Below are 14,782 nucleotides of genomic sequence, written 5' to 3' on the forward strand. Positions count from 1 at the left end.
GGATCCACCATGGGTCTTTTTTCTTGTGTGTCCTCAGCAGGACATTGCACTGAAACTATCCGGAAAAAAAATTCACAAATAAATATATGTACACATTTGCAGTCTTGGGTCAAAAAATGTATCATTTGTGGATTTGTAGTATAACTGTTTAGACTACATTTTATAGATGAACTCAATAATATATAGCTGTAACACTCAATGACTGTGTTGTCCCTTCTGTCTCTTTCAGGCCAGTTTATACCGGGCAGGATACAGTAGGTTTGCTCCTTACTAAAACCACAAATCACACCCAAGGAATTTCACATTGCTCCAAAACCCTTTTTCAAACTCTTTGTTTGGCAGCAGCTCCCCTCCATTTTTCTGCAGGCGGACTATAGTGACAACTCGTGTTTTGTTTTTCTTTTTTTTTTGTGGCGAGAGAGGTCATCGCCACATCATCAACTCAACTCTGTTTCTGTACTCTTCTGTTTGTCGCTAACATGGAAACAATGACAAAACTGCCACGAGTGTCTCCCACATAAAAAGCTGGAACCTACTACTTTGAACTACGGGGCACAATTTAGGATGGTTTTTAGAAACACTATGGGACCTGGAAGGAGAGAGACTGCTGTTCCTTTGTGATCCTGCACACTATAAACCTTTTTTTCCCCTAAAAGTCTCTGAACTTAGCGTATATCCACTGCCCTATAAGACCTAATCAGACCTATATACACACACTTACATTCAACACTAAGTATACGGTTTTCCTCTACATTTTCCTTTAGTGTTGGCCTGAACAGAATGATGCCACAGCACAGAATTAATAAAAAAAAAAATTAAAAAAAAAAGGTACTTATGTTTTTAAACACTACATTGACGTGAAGCTACCCCCACTACAGTAGAGTCGTCCCTCTGGTTTAGCAGTGTGGTATAATAATAAAAAATGAATCAAACTCGAACTGCTCTATACAGAAGACGTAGGAATTATTCTTGTTTTTCGTAAAGCCGGAATACTGAACATTCAGCCAGAGGGAAGTTGGGAGCACAGCATGGGAAAAAGTCATTTTTTTTTGTGTCATTTTCCAAAACTTCCCCCAAGTGTAAAAGGAAACACAAGAAAACAAAACTAATGTTTAAAAAAAGAATTAAAAAAAAGGCCTGAAAATGACAAGGGAAAAACAACAAATGACTGTTTTTTTCTGCGTTACCTCAGTTTTTCTTTCATCTATTTTGTTTTCCTGCCATTGATAAGAAGTTGCATAGAAACGTGATTATATATAACGTGGATGCGTTGAAACTGACAGAGCCATTCATTTGTCTGCACATGTTTCATTTTATTACTGTAACTGCAACACTAAGATGGGATGTCGGATCAGTTTCTACTCATTTCAGCTATGAACTGACCCTGTATGTATGTCCATTTTAAGAATTCAGCGCACCTCCCCTCTAAGGGATCATCCTTGATCTGCTCAAAGTGCTTCTTCCAAAAAAGGACTTGGTACATTTCTTTCTATCTCCTAAACCGTTAGACATTCCAGCTGTGGCAGCGGTGCAGTGAATGAATGGGTCAGATGGGCAAAGAACCTATCAAACGCAAATGAACCAGATTTAGCAAAGCAGATTTGAAGTGGGAACACCCACATGGGAAACTAATCATCTGCCAGTCAGCCAAATGGGAATCCCTCCTGGCCAATTGAGATATTTATGCCTGCAGGCTTCAGGCCGCTCTGTGTTCGAGCTCTGTGCGTGGAAATGGTGTCTGATCTCAACTCAGCAGAACAGTAGATCCCAACAGAACAGCCCAGATTAGAACACAGTGAAACAAAGAGATTGCAGTCATGTAATGGAGTCTTGAAGTAATGAGAATCTATCAGTTTTCTATTTATATTCATCATTTTTAATGTGACAGGACACCACATACGCTGTCATTTTGTCATTTGAAATCGTTCATCATGCTCTCTGGGATTGTTCGGTCCGGATAGTTTTAAAGCTCTCTTTACCAGTCTGTCTGACGGCATCATAAAACGACTGGCAGCCAGACAATTTATAGACCAAGTCTCTGTCCTGTATGTATCACATCTCCATATACTCTCACTATGTTGTTATTGCTATTATTTGCCTTTTTGGTTCCAAAGATTTTCTGAAGAAAGCACATGTATTTCTTATTTTTGTGGTTGATTGTTTTGCCTTTACTTGGTTATATTTTTTTAATCTGTGGGTTGAAGCTGTATTTTTCAGTACAGTGTTGAAACAGCATCCTGGGAAATGTCATCGAAGCAGCGTCTATAAAAAGGCCGCGAACACACATTTAAAAGGTTGCAGCGATTTTGGGAATTCTGATCCGCAAACTACTCTGTTAAATCTAATTCAGTACACACTAATTTATTGGCCTTTGTTTTGTTTTTTTGTTTTTTTTAAATGAACACATGAACACGCTGTATGCAGAGGTGTTTGCTGCAGACAAGGGAAATCAGAGCAGATGGAGTCATGAGGGAGATGCAGAAAGACAGAGGATATTTTGAATTGCATTTGCCAGTAGGGCCAAATTACAGGCAAAGTAAATGGTGGGAATCGTCCACACAATGTCGAAAGGGCCCCAGCAGCGGCCACCTTTTGAACAGTGAAACAATGTGTGGGTGGTTAGTTGAGGGAAATTGTGGCGGTGATGGTGAAGGTGAGAAGCTGAGCCATTAATCATTAGCTGGCAGGATAACAACGTCCCCTGCTGTCTTTTTAAAAATAAAAATAAAAAATGTTCAGGGGATACAGTGCGCTCAGGGTGGAGCGGACAGTGCGAGGAGGGGTAGTGTTATTTGTATGATTGTGAAAACTGTGTGCAGTAGGTCCAATGAGTATTTTTGATGCGCATTACCTCTTCTTTTTATTTTATTTTTTTTGTCTTATTATTCCTTACAAGTATTATCAGAAGTGTTGCTATGCATGCTTTTGTGAGAGAGGAAGGGTGTCAGTCAGAGAATCTTTTCATTTGTGCATGAATTCAAATCATAGTGCTGGTGCAGGAAGATTAGGAGGAGGACGGGGGGTGTTTACGTAGCGGGAGGAGGAAAGAGCTCGGATGCTGTGTGATGCGAGGTGACAGGAGTGACGAGGAGTCTCAGTAAAGGTCCAGCAGAGAGTGTCTGGGTGGGGAGGGGAGAAGCAAGTGGCCCTCCAGTCGCTTTATGGAAGCCGATTCGGTCCGCTTCAATAATCTGGGTTATCTCTGCTCTGTGCCTCTGGTCGTCGTGGTAATCACCAGTCATATCAGATGTGTAAAATTTAATTTGGTGTGTCTGGACCCCTGTGGTTTGCTTTTGTAATGAAAATAAAACTCAAACAATAACGACATTGGCTCGCCCAGTGATAATTCGGCCTTAAAAAAAAAGTCTCTACGCAGAGATGAGGCTGGTGATCGGGCAGCAGTAGCCTGCTTCAAGGCTGGTACAGAGTGAACCTGCCCACAGAGATGCTCATTTAGCAACATTTGCACCTCACTCATCCAGCTGGAAAAAGACTGCACTGAGGTGGTTGTAATCGTTATTGAGCAGCGACTGTGGCGCAGCTGCAGTGACTCCTGTGGGTTGCTTTTGCTTGTTTCTGTGTCTTCTAATTGGAGTAAATCTTATTTGGAAGGCTGCAAAATCACCACAGAGGTGTGCAGGAATGACACAGAAGCAAAACGCTCTCCTCAGCCGCTGACCCCGACTCCCCGCACTGTGCTCAAGTCAACCCAGGGGGAGGGTTTTTTTTTTTTTGTACAGGGATTTAATAAATGAGTTTGAATTGCATGTGGAGTTTTTTATGTCACATGCTCTTAAAAGCTCATTTATCCAAGTGATTTTTTTTCAATAAGTGACATGTATTTTCTCACAATGTTTTATTTTGCCATCCTTGTGTCTGCCTTCTGTTTATTCTCTTCATTATTATTGAATGTATATAATAAATAAACTGTTTGGTTTTTATACTGGTCTTTGAATGCTTATTACCTGTGCCCCATGCTTTTCTCAGGTTTAACATTGTGCACCAATGGTTATCAGGAGGTGATACAGCACACTCCCAGATATGCTTCTTGATTTTGGAGCTGCTAACCATTATGGTATTTCCTTCCCACGATTGTTTAAAGCTTATCATTTTCTTTACAGTGTTTGGCTGGAATGAGGTTATCCAATCAGGAGAGAGACTGCAGTACAAAACCCTACACCAAAAGGAGATAAAGGAGAACTTTTTGATTAAACAACTAACAATTGCAACCTTTTGATAACAGGATAACCAAAGAATCACTTCTCAGGCTGTGCAGAAACTTTTCCTTCTCAATGGTGCATTAGCCAGTGTGAGTCAGATGATTGATGGAGGCAACAATTGCACACGATTAATACCGCTCAGCCTGGTTGCATTGACCAAATCTACTGCGCGATAAGCTCCTCCGCCACCTCCAACTTTCTCATCGCTGCCAGGGGGGAACAATCTGGAACAATCTTTAATTGCATCTGGAGTTAATGGCCGTGAATGGGTTGGATGTGGCGGGAAACTTCATATCCCTGCTAATTGCTCTAATGCACAAGAGGCCAATTGCCAATTTGATGGCATGGCCTCTGAGTAATTGAAGTCGGGCTAATTGGAAGAATAGATTGAAGGCTGTCTGATAAGAGAGAGATGTGTGAAGATTGCATCTATTGAAGTGAGGAATTGACCTTTGTGGATGGCACTCACTACAGGCCACTGTGGGAGAAAAATAAACATCACAAACTGATTCTATCTGAAACTATAGTTTATTTAAATGTTACATATTGTCTGTTGTGTGAATGATATACTGACAGCTGTGATATCATATCCAAGAGGGGTTATAGGTATTATACTACTATTGCTAAAACACCCAACTTTTTCTTTCAGACAGTATATGTCTTGAGAAGTGTGGTAGTCACTTCTGACTAGTTTTGTCTCATCCACCCTGAGCAGGCCAGTCTCACTTGCTACGCCTAGACATTGCCTCCTGGTGGCTAAACTCTGGTACTACACCCTTCCTCCCTGTATGGTTGGAGTCTCCAGTTTGCAGCAGTTGCCTGGAGGCATGGCACTGAATCTGGTTGAGCGAGTAATTGGCCTTTGGTGTGCCATCTGTGCAGATAGTGAGTGGGTAGAAGCAAAGGTTGAGCTTTGAGAACATAACAAACAAATCTGGGTTTTGATGAACCTTTTTATTGATAACATTTGTCACAAACGTGTAGAAAATCATCAGAATATGTATTGCCGGAATGAGGCGCACCTTGTGTATATATATACCTCTATCTTTCTACGCACGCAGAACCCATCCCTTGTTTTTGGTGCAGCAGCGCCAACAGAACACAGCAACTGTAATGTAACTTTGAATATGAAGATGTTAATCAGTGATGGCACTAGCCTCCCACGGTGCTGCCAGGTCTCCTGTCCTACCCTCCTCCTGTCTTGTCTCATCTCATCTATTCTCCCTCCCTCCCTCTCCTCTCGTTCCTCCTCCTTTCACCCCCCACCCCCACCGTTCACAGATGCCTCTGCTCTGCTCAGCAGTTTGGCACCTTAAGAGTGACAGTTTCACGCTTCTTCTGTTACCTCAGGGCTATTAGATACCATCTCAGAGTAGCACACAATGTGCACACACACACCATCATATAGAGACTCACTTCCACTAAGCATTTGTGATGTGGATTTCCCGCCAGAAGAAAGCTGCACTATCTGAACCCAACATCATCCAGATGAGGAAACTCAAGCAGATGAGTCATACTGCTGAGTCTTTTCTTCTTTCTTCTGTTTGGGACAGAGGATTTTACATCCTAATGGCAGATTTGAAATAACATTTCTTCTAACACTAAACGGATATATTTACATTTGAATGAAATGAAGAAAATGAAACCTAGAAAATCTTATTTTTGTGCCAAGTGCTTTAGGTACAGATTAGTGCATGAGTTGGGTCACCATCAGTTTATGTGTGTGTGTGTGTGTGTATGTGTGTGTGTAAAACCCAGACATGAAAATGAGTGTGAATTTAATCATGTCCGTAATATTCATCATAAGGCTCCCTGTAGTTGGTGGTCTGAGGGCGTGGGATGGTGAAATCTTTGTCAGTGTCGATTTCCTGAAACACACACAGAAACATATAATCACGCATTCATCATGTCAGTGCAGTTAGAACCCATGATAAACTGTGCTGTCATTAACCTTACAATATGACTTTGCCATTATTGCCTGCAGTAGTGAAAGGGCACGGTGCTTAATTGCAGCGCATGTGGAATCAGATTGTTAATCCTAATGGATTATTACTCACTGTCATGGAGAATTCCGACTCGTAGGGCGATCGCAGCGATTGCTCAGTTCTCCTGCCTGAAGGGAGACACATGATACAGTTAGCTAATTATTGCTTCATTATATATTGTTCATTATAAAGGCCCAAAGTGAGAGCCGAGCTGACTGATAGTGGAATTCATTTTGTAATGTCGGACACCGGTTCCATATTCATTTTGGCTTGCAGTTATATTTCAACATGAAGAATGTCATTCATTGAATCTGGAAGTGCTGTTTGCTTTTTTCTGTTTTGCTGTTTGTAGTGAAGGATAGGATTTAAACATTTGAGCTGCGGTGTTATTTGTACAGGGGGTGGACAAAAAAGGCCTTTAAAGCAAGACTGTAACTTCTTAAATAAATAACACGTTTTCCCTTTACAAATGAAAAGTTGAGTTGATAAGCAGTTGAAAGACACCAGTGCTCAGTTTAATACACTCCGAGGTTTTGCTGCTACAGCCTCACTTGATCTGGTATGACCACTAGTTTATGGCGGCTAATGGTAGCTAACGTTAGCAAACTTTAGATAGATAATGCTGTGTAACAACAATAGAGTCAGTTTGCGAGCTGTATGACTTTTCTCTAGTTGTGCTAATGTTATATTCTACTACTCTTCTGCTGTTCTGTCATTTACTATTATTCCATAATTGTTAATTGTGGCCACAGTGCCCATTGCTTTATTATTATGCCGCATTATTTAATCTTCCTCTGTGGAAAAACCGTTACAAAATGGCTTATATACACCTATTAGGTTACAATTCAGTTTGTCCTTCAGATATCCCTGATGACTACTTTCAACTTGGGACCTCTGTTCCTCTTTGACTGTACCGTTTTCTGTTTTTAGCATGTGTTTTTATGATTTTCCATGTTGTTCCTCAATTCTTTTTGAAAATTACTTTTTACCAGTGTAGTGTGAAATGATGTGATCATTTGTTAGTTCGTACATGTTGGTTTGCAAGCACACATTTCAAAGTGCTAATTCCCAGACCACTTTTAGAACTGACAAATGCAGCCAACTTGCATTAACTTTATAGAGCTATCTTTTGTGGCGGGATTTACAACTAATGTGATCAAGTGACTTTAAAAAGTTGTTTTTAGAGATGAAACAACTGGTCAATTAATCAGTTAGACAATCAACAGAAAAGTAATCACAACTATTTTGATAACTGATTAATCCTTTAAGTCATTTTTAAGAAAAAGTGCCAAAAACGAACTGGTTCCGACTGCTCAAATGTAAATATTTATTGGTTTTCTAAATCCTTTGTGATAGTAAAGTGAATATTGGACAAAACAAGCAATGTGAAGATGTCAACTTTGACTGAGGTTATGGGAATTTTTCTAATTTTTCTCTAATTTTCTAATATTTAATAGACCCAAACAGTTGTTTAATCAAGGAAATAATCAGTAGATAATATTGAAGACATTTGTTAGTTGCAGCCCTTATCCATGTCTAGCTACGCCCCTAAGCATAATTCACAATGTTTTAATTAAGCACCACTCAGTTTATAGCTAACGAGGACAGCTTCTCACCTCTCCTGTTCTCACCCTCACTCTCAAAGCTTCCGTTTTCTTTCCCTTCCTTCGGGCTGTTCAGTCCTGGGATATCAGCACTGGGGCTGGTCCAGCCTGCGAAGCTCAGAGGGATATCCTTGGATCTTGCCTGCCCCCTGCAGAGGAGGGCAACCTGGGACAACCCGTGCCCCATCAGTAACACCCAGCCATTTGCCACCAAGGCGATGCTAATCACTGGGTCATCCCATTTTGGCCGACGGCTCACCTCGGGGTTTCCCCTGGTGAGCATGGTGATCCACACCACCCAGATGCAGGCGCAGAGAAACAGTGTGAGGCAGAGCAGCGTGGCCTGCATCCTCCACTGCTGGTGGGCTGGCCCTGTGTAGCTATAGCTGTATGTGAAGCAGGAGCGGCACAGGAAGTGCAGGGAGAGGACCAAGCTGATAGCCAGGAGGCACAGCACGTAGATCTGCAGCATGACAAATTCCTCCTGGCTGTACTCGCAAGGTTTCTTGTCCCGGACCAACACAAGGATCAGCCACTCTGTAGAGATGATAACCTGCACGGTGAAGAGCCCCAGGGCCAGGGCGGGCTCCCCCCAGCCCCGGGCAGCTGTGAAGCCCAGCAGAGCAAGGCAGCGAGCCAGCAGACAGGAGAAGGCCAGGGAGAAGAGCACGCCAAAGAGGAAGAGCCTGGTGGGGCAGGTCTGAGGGGTGAGGCGGATGATGAAGGAAAAGGTGATGGCAAAGATCCCAGCTGTGGCCAACAAGAACATGGACATGCAGGCCACTGGGCCTCCGATGTTGCTGCGTTGCTTTGATGAAATACAGATCCACAGGGACCAGAGCAGCAGGCCTAAGAGGAGAACCATGCTGAACAAGAATCCTGAAGAGGCCAGGGTCTCCAGTACAATACCCCATGCTGCCCAACGGTCACACAGGTACCTATAGATTGGGTGCAGTCCTGTGTCGCAGCCTGGCACACCCTTCAGGGTGACATTTGAGGAAGGAGAGGAAGTGGTTGGGGTGTTGGTTGTGGTATTGACTGAGCTGCCATTGGTTGACTGGCATAGACAGGTGAGAGGGACGTAGAAGAGGAGGAGGAGGGGGAACAGGGATTTCTCGGATGAAAAGGCAATATTCATAGTCCACATGGGGATTCAGTCCTTCCTGTGTCCTTTTGATATAGAAGGTCTTTTCTCCTGAAACAAAAAACACATGTCAGCACAAAATACTTGATGGCAACACCATCAACTAGAAGTACAAGTTTCCCGAAACACGATAACAGTGTGTTGACTGACGGTGCAAAACAAGAAAAATGTCACAGGGTGGAAAAGAAAAAGGGGGAGAGTGGTTTGACAGCGAGAGTGAAGAGTGCAGGAGGCGGGAGTGCATAAACATGCCAGATAAAGGCAGAGGAGTGTGCTAGCCAGGGCTAAGAATGGAGGGAAAAGCAACCGCAACATGGAGGTGAGGTTGGGACAGAACAGCAGACATGAAAGGTAGCTATTCTGCTGCATCAGCTCATAAGAGTGCTGTAGACAGACAGGAATACGCACATGGAGGTTGTGGTTTATATGCAGTACAGATTGGAGGTGAGAGACAGACAGTGAGAGATATTCACTCCTGATACCTGATTGCCACTTCCTCCAGTCCATAACAGAGCCTTTGTTTTGGCGTCAAAGATTCAAATATGCCCTTTAGTAGGCTTATCACCCGATAAATGTGACCCACGCCGTCAACTTTGCCCCGGCACTGGCCTTCATTTGTGTAGTCGGTCACGAGATCATACAGAGTGGGAAAGATTTGGAAAACAGTGGCTGGAAATCTTGCCTTATATCTTAATATAAGGGCATGGAGGTTTTGATCAGCTGATTTCATTAGCCAATTATTAGACAAAACTGATAACACAGAGTGCATATAAATTCCGGAAATGTTTTTGAGTATTATAGAGAAAATAGCTATACATGTTTGGTGACCATGACTTATACTATTTTAGCTACACCTCACAATAAGAGGCCACCCCCATCCCGGACCAAACCTTCATAAAAACAGAGGAACTTACCTTTTATCCTCAGGTAAAAGTGAGTCTAAACACTTCCCCGATTCCACCTCTAAATCCCACTCCAAAAGTCTTGAATTGAAGTTTGGCTGGAAGCGTTGCGATGAACTCTCCGTTCGGCGGCTGCTTAGCGTGAAGCCATGCACCTCCTATGCTGATGATTTGCCCATATCTCTGCCAGCACGAGGTAACAGGAAGAGCACAACATGAGGAAGAGTGGGAAGCGATGGAGTCGCTGAGGTCTGAAGCCACTGGGAGAGAGGATTGTTTTCACCTTGCATCAACAGGTCGGGCAAGAGCAGCGAAACCTGCAGCACTACTCATACCTTCCTTTCAGACCCCTCCTGTCTCTCTTTCTCTCTGTGTCCCTCCCTCAGACTATAGGTGGGGCTCACACACCTGGAGGTGATGATACACACAAACACACACCGGGAGGGAGAGTTCACTCCTCCCTTTTTATTTATGAATCCATTTCCCATAAGAATTTGCATCCCCTTTCTAGATAACGTGCACTTTCTTTGGAGTTATTGGAGTGTCTGGAGCAAGTATGAGATATTCTGCCATGTGAAACACATGCTCAGAAGGGGTGAGAAGCACATTGTTGTAAGAGAGTTAAGGTGAGAGTCCAACTGACTCATCCCAGTCTCACCGGGATACAGAACAGGACCAGCCGTCACCTTAGTTACTGGTAAATCACAGCAACAACATTTGGAATTGGTGAGTTAGCCGCAGGGGGAGTTGCATCAAGAATAGAGCGTTTTCAACTGTTGTCTTTTACAAGCCCATACGTATTACCTCAACTCATGCCTGCACAAGTACAGTTTGTAGGGTGTGTTCAGTTCAATCAAGTCACTCTTCAACTCTAAATTTGCTATAGTGGTGTTAAACACAGAGGCTTATCTTTTTAATCACCAACATTGCCTGTTACAGGAGCAGAATGTATGCACGTGTGTGTGGTATGTAGCAACATTAACATTTGTCTACTGGATATTTCAAAGGCACTAAAACCTAAAGTCTCCCTGATGTGTCACTTAATATCAGAGGATTTCGAGCATGACATCATTTATTTCGTCATTAGGTGGGGCTGAAATGGAAAGAAAGGAAACATTTGTGTCACTCAGTGCTGATAGCAGTTCTTTGTTTGGAAAGAGAAACCACAGCGACCCAAGTGACTGGGAAGAGTTGTTGATGGACAACAGTGTTGAGGCATGTTGACAGAAGCCATGCGGTGGTGTGTGTTTCTGTGGTGAATTTTGCAGTTCAAGATTTGTTAACTTTTCAGCGACCAACTATAGAATGCATTGCTAAAACATTCATGGTCTCAAGATGATGAATCCTAATGACTTTGGTGATCTGCTGACTTTTCATCTAGCGCCACCTTCAGGTCAAAAATTCAATTTGCCCGCTCCTTTGGTTCATGACCAAATCTGTCATTCCCATCAGCCTCAGCTTAGTGCTTTGTTTGCTGCTAATTAGCAAATGTTAGCATGCTAACATGCTTAACTAAGATGGTGACCATGGTAACATGTTGATGTTTAGCATTGTCATTGTGAGCATGTTAGCATGCTGATGTTAGCATTTAGCTCAAAGGTCTAGAGTGGCTGTAGACTCTTGTTAATATACAGTGTATGAGGTATATGAATCAGTAGAAAAGGATTCTATTATTCTGTATAATGTTTAGAAAATAATTTCTTTTCAGAGAAAGGAGAAACATAACACCAATAGCCCCAGGACTTACTTTTTGAATATAGTAAAGGATTGACTTTAATACGCAGTTTGATTGGCGAGCTAGATCTTATACTTCGTACCAACAGATCATTTATTTTCCTTGTGAGATGAGAAACCGTTTCTTGTTGCTTGACATTTGCAAAAGCAAATTATTTATTTTCCTTTTCCAACAAAGAGCCTTGTGGGTGTGTGTTTATTTCAGGACACCTTAAAATTTGTGGCAGTTATTATTAGATGTACTCAGACAGCATTGTAGTTAAGACGAAGGAAATGTCATTAATTTGAGTTTGAAGACTGCTGGAAAATGTTTTCCAGCAGAGTCATTTTGTTTCTCATCCAAGGTCCTTATTTGTGATATCAAGTCATGATTGTTTTTTGTTTCCCTTTGTTTGGCATGTGTATATTTGTAATTTAATTTCAGTTTTTATTAGGTGTTCCAGAAATAAAAAATGAGACGGACAACATGAGTGCTAAAAATAAACACATTTACTGCAGCTCTCAGAACATACCAGTTCATAGTACATTTTCTGTGGTATTGTGCTTGCAACCCAAAACATATATGCCTTTGTTTTCTCTAAGGAGGGACGTGGGTTCAGATAGCAGCAAGGAGAGAGAGAGAGATGGGATAAAAGGGAATTCATCCTCCATGATCATGTGAAAGTGCATTGTAGTTTTCACCGTTACAGCATATTGCACACTCTCCTTGCATCCCTTGGTGTTTACAGTAACCTTGTGGACAAGGAGTAGAAAATACAATGCAAAATAAAAGAGGGGGGGGAGTACAAAAGGTAGGATGGAAGACAAGGTAAAAAGGTTCAACACTGAGAACAAAATATTTACATTTTAATAGACAGCTAGAAGCAAATACAAGCTAGTATTAACTAGTGTTTTGCTTGCGTCCATTGCCATGGGTTAGGACTGACAGAGGGAGAGAGGGAAGTCAGGAGTAGACTACTGTAGATGGATGAAGGGAAAGGGGAATAAGGTATGTGAAGATATTTTTCTCGTCTTCTCATTTCAGGTATATATAGTTAAAACAGAATCATATAATAATCATAATAAAAAATAAGAACATTATTATGCTTCCCGTCCACTTAGTGGAGTGAAGCATGAGGTAGATAGACGAGAGGGCATTAGGGGGTTCGCTGGCCGTCTTATCATGGCATGCCGAGCTGAGATGGAGAGAAGTCCGGGTGAAGGGGATTAAACAGAGGAGAGGCAAGGAAGGCAGGAGGCAGCAGGTTTAAATGATGCCGTATTTGGCCAAGTCGCTGAGCTCCATGTCGCCGAAGGCTTCCCATGGGCACACCACTGTGATGTCTGTGCCAAGACCCTCCATGCCGGGGATATCGTCACCAAAGCTGGAAAAGAGGAAACAAAGATGTCAGTGAGCCAGGTCCTGATACGAGACCTGATTTGACTGTTTGCATTTAATATATATGATGTAAATGGGTATTTACCCCTTCTGGCCTGGCTTGGGGGCCTTGCTCTTGAATGTGCGGGTCTGCCTCTGCTTGAACTTGGGTGGTCCCTTCTTGGGTGTGGTGGGCCCAGCCGCTCCACCAGGGGCCAGGGCGCTTCCTGCAGGGGGGCTGGCGTTCATTTCTGCTGAGGGTGACTAAAAGACAGAAGACATTTTCGAAAAAGGGTCATCGCACATGCAGATCCTCGTGCAGGGATCACGGTTTCCTTTTGTGGCTTCCTCTGCCTTCTCCTCTTTTGTCCTCTGCCCCTCTCTCTGTTAATCCTGTTTACTTCCAGCTCTCAATGCCAATCAGTGGAGATTAGGCAGATTAGTTTAAACAGCCAGATTAGCTCTAATCCCACTCCAATCTGCAGTGGACTAATTGCCCTTCTTTGAACAACAGGGACGCAATGGAAAAACAACCTCTATTCTTAACCTCAAACTGTTCCATTAACTGATGTTTGGTAGTTTAGATATCAAACTTTAAGATACCGCTCACTAAACCATGAGCATTTACAGTCACCTCATCAGTGGATTTGTCAAGTTTGACACAGGTCTCTTGCTAACCTCGTGAGACTGCATCAACCAGTAAGTCTCAAAACATGTCAGGTGTTGTTTTCTGTGTTAAACAAAATATCCCAGTCTGTCCATCTTGTCCTCACCTCAGACCTGATCTTAAGCAGTATCCTGCCTAGACTCTAGTTCTCACCCCCCCTTCCTCTGACTGCTGACACTGGTAATCCTGACAGTTTGACAGAGGTGGAAAACACCCTGGTTTGGCACATTATGTAGCTCAAACATTTGCACCACCTGCATCAGCAACAGCAGATCTAGATTGCCTGTGGGTGGGGTTGCAGAGGCTCTCTCTTTCTGCTCTCATGTGTAGAGATCTGTGAAGCTGCGCTGTGGAGACGCTGCCCAACACGTTATCAGCCATCTGTTGCTGTCATCGTTGCCCCTAGAGTCAATCCTCTTTACACACACCTCTTCATGTTTCTATTCATGCCTTTTAAGAGTCCGTTTTTGTTTTGTTTTTTAAACTGTGGCGTTTCTGAACTTGACTACATCTGTACTTACAATTTGTTAATTTTTGTATCCACTTTGTAGCCATTTCAATTGAAACATCAAACCACTTTGCTAGCACAGGATAAGTAGAACATTTCACAGTTTTCAGTCATTCCTCTCCTCTTCGTCACTCGTGTGCAAAGGTCTTTCTCTTGTCATTCAAGCTGTGTCGTGCATCAGTTTACAGTTTTAGCTAGCAATGCACAGATGCATATCTTCATGAAAACCACCCTTATCACCAAGGTCTGTCATCCTCATCTGAATTCTTGCATTCTCTCCTGTCTACTAAAATGACTCATTTTATCTATGACCAGCCCACAAGTAGTTACTATTAGCAATTCAGTGCCATGGAAAATTATAAAAGTTGTAGAAGCAGCAGCTGTTCTAACTAAGGTACACTGTAAATTTGATTCATTTCATTAGTAAGTCAAGTCAACAAGCTTGTTGCAGAAGCAGAGTTTGTTCTCACCTGTTGTCACAGATATCCCAAGAGGCCACTGCCGATCTCTGCTCAGAGATGCTTCTTTCTTCTTCTTGAGTTCGTGAGGTGCGTTGTCTGTGTTGTGCTTTTATATCTTCATCCCTAATCCCCACCTCCTCCTCTTTCCAGTCACATGGTCACTGGAAAAGGTCAGGCCAAACTTCTCCACCAAGCCAGCA

At 42.7% G+C, this 14,782-nt stretch overlaps 3 protein-coding genes across 11 annotated transcripts in view; 1 reads left to right on the forward strand and 2 right to left on the reverse strand.

Moving 5' to 3' along the window:
- LOC122869393 (RNA binding protein fox-1 homolog 2-like) overlaps positions 1-3,941 on the forward strand; it is a 45,446-nt gene extending 41,505 nt beyond the window's left edge. For 7 of the 8 annotated variants that reach the window (XM_044182360.1, XM_044182359.1, XM_044182355.1 and 4 more), the window contains one exon: positions 230-3,941. In XM_044182360.1, coding sequence (XP_044038295.1) covers positions 230-274 — 45 coding nt within the window. In that variant the 3' untranslated portion in view covers positions 275-3,941. The remainder of the gene's footprint in view (positions 1-229) is intronic. The other variant, XR_006376310.1, reaches the window with a different exon arrangement.
- Positions 3,722-10,294, reverse strand: LOC122869394 (retinoic acid-induced protein 3). Of its 2 annotated transcripts, none has more exons than XM_044182364.1 (4): positions 9,868-10,294; positions 7,837-9,004; positions 6,278-6,333; positions 3,722-6,088 (listed from the first exon to the last, which is right to left on the reverse strand). In XM_044182364.1, the coding sequence occupies exons 2-4, from the start codon at positions 8,954-8,956 to the stop codon at positions 5,999-6,001; spliced, it is 1,266 nt and encodes a 421-aa protein (XP_044038299.1). In that variant the 5' UTR covers positions 8,957-9,004; positions 9,868-10,294; the 3' UTR covers positions 3,722-5,998. The 2 variants fall into 2 exon arrangements, with proteins under 2 accessions (XP_044038299.1, XP_044038298.1); XM_044182363.1 differs by having other exon boundaries at positions 7,822-9,004; positions 9,868-10,285.
- Positions 10,295-12,060: 1,766 nt separating this feature from the next.
- On the reverse strand, positions 12,061-14,735 carry LOC122869395 (retinal cone rhodopsin-sensitive cGMP 3',5'-cyclic phosphodiesterase subunit gamma-like). Its single transcript, XM_044182365.1, has 3 exons — positions 14,592-14,735; positions 13,053-13,210; positions 12,061-12,953 (listed from the first exon to the last, which is right to left on the reverse strand). The coding sequence occupies exons 2-3, from the start codon at positions 13,193-13,195 to the stop codon at positions 12,836-12,838; spliced, it is 261 nt and encodes an 86-aa protein (XP_044038300.1). The 5' UTR covers positions 13,196-13,210; positions 14,592-14,735; the 3' UTR covers positions 12,061-12,835.
- Between the last annotated feature and the right edge of the window lie 47 nt (positions 14,736-14,782).

Source organism: Siniperca chuatsi, linkage group LG21 (assembly GCF_020085105.1).
Source record: "Siniperca chuatsi isolate FFG_IHB_CAS linkage group LG21, ASM2008510v1, whole genome shotgun sequence".
NCBI classification, from domain to species: domain Eukaryota; kingdom Metazoa; phylum Chordata; class Actinopteri; order Centrarchiformes; family Sinipercidae; genus Siniperca; species Siniperca chuatsi.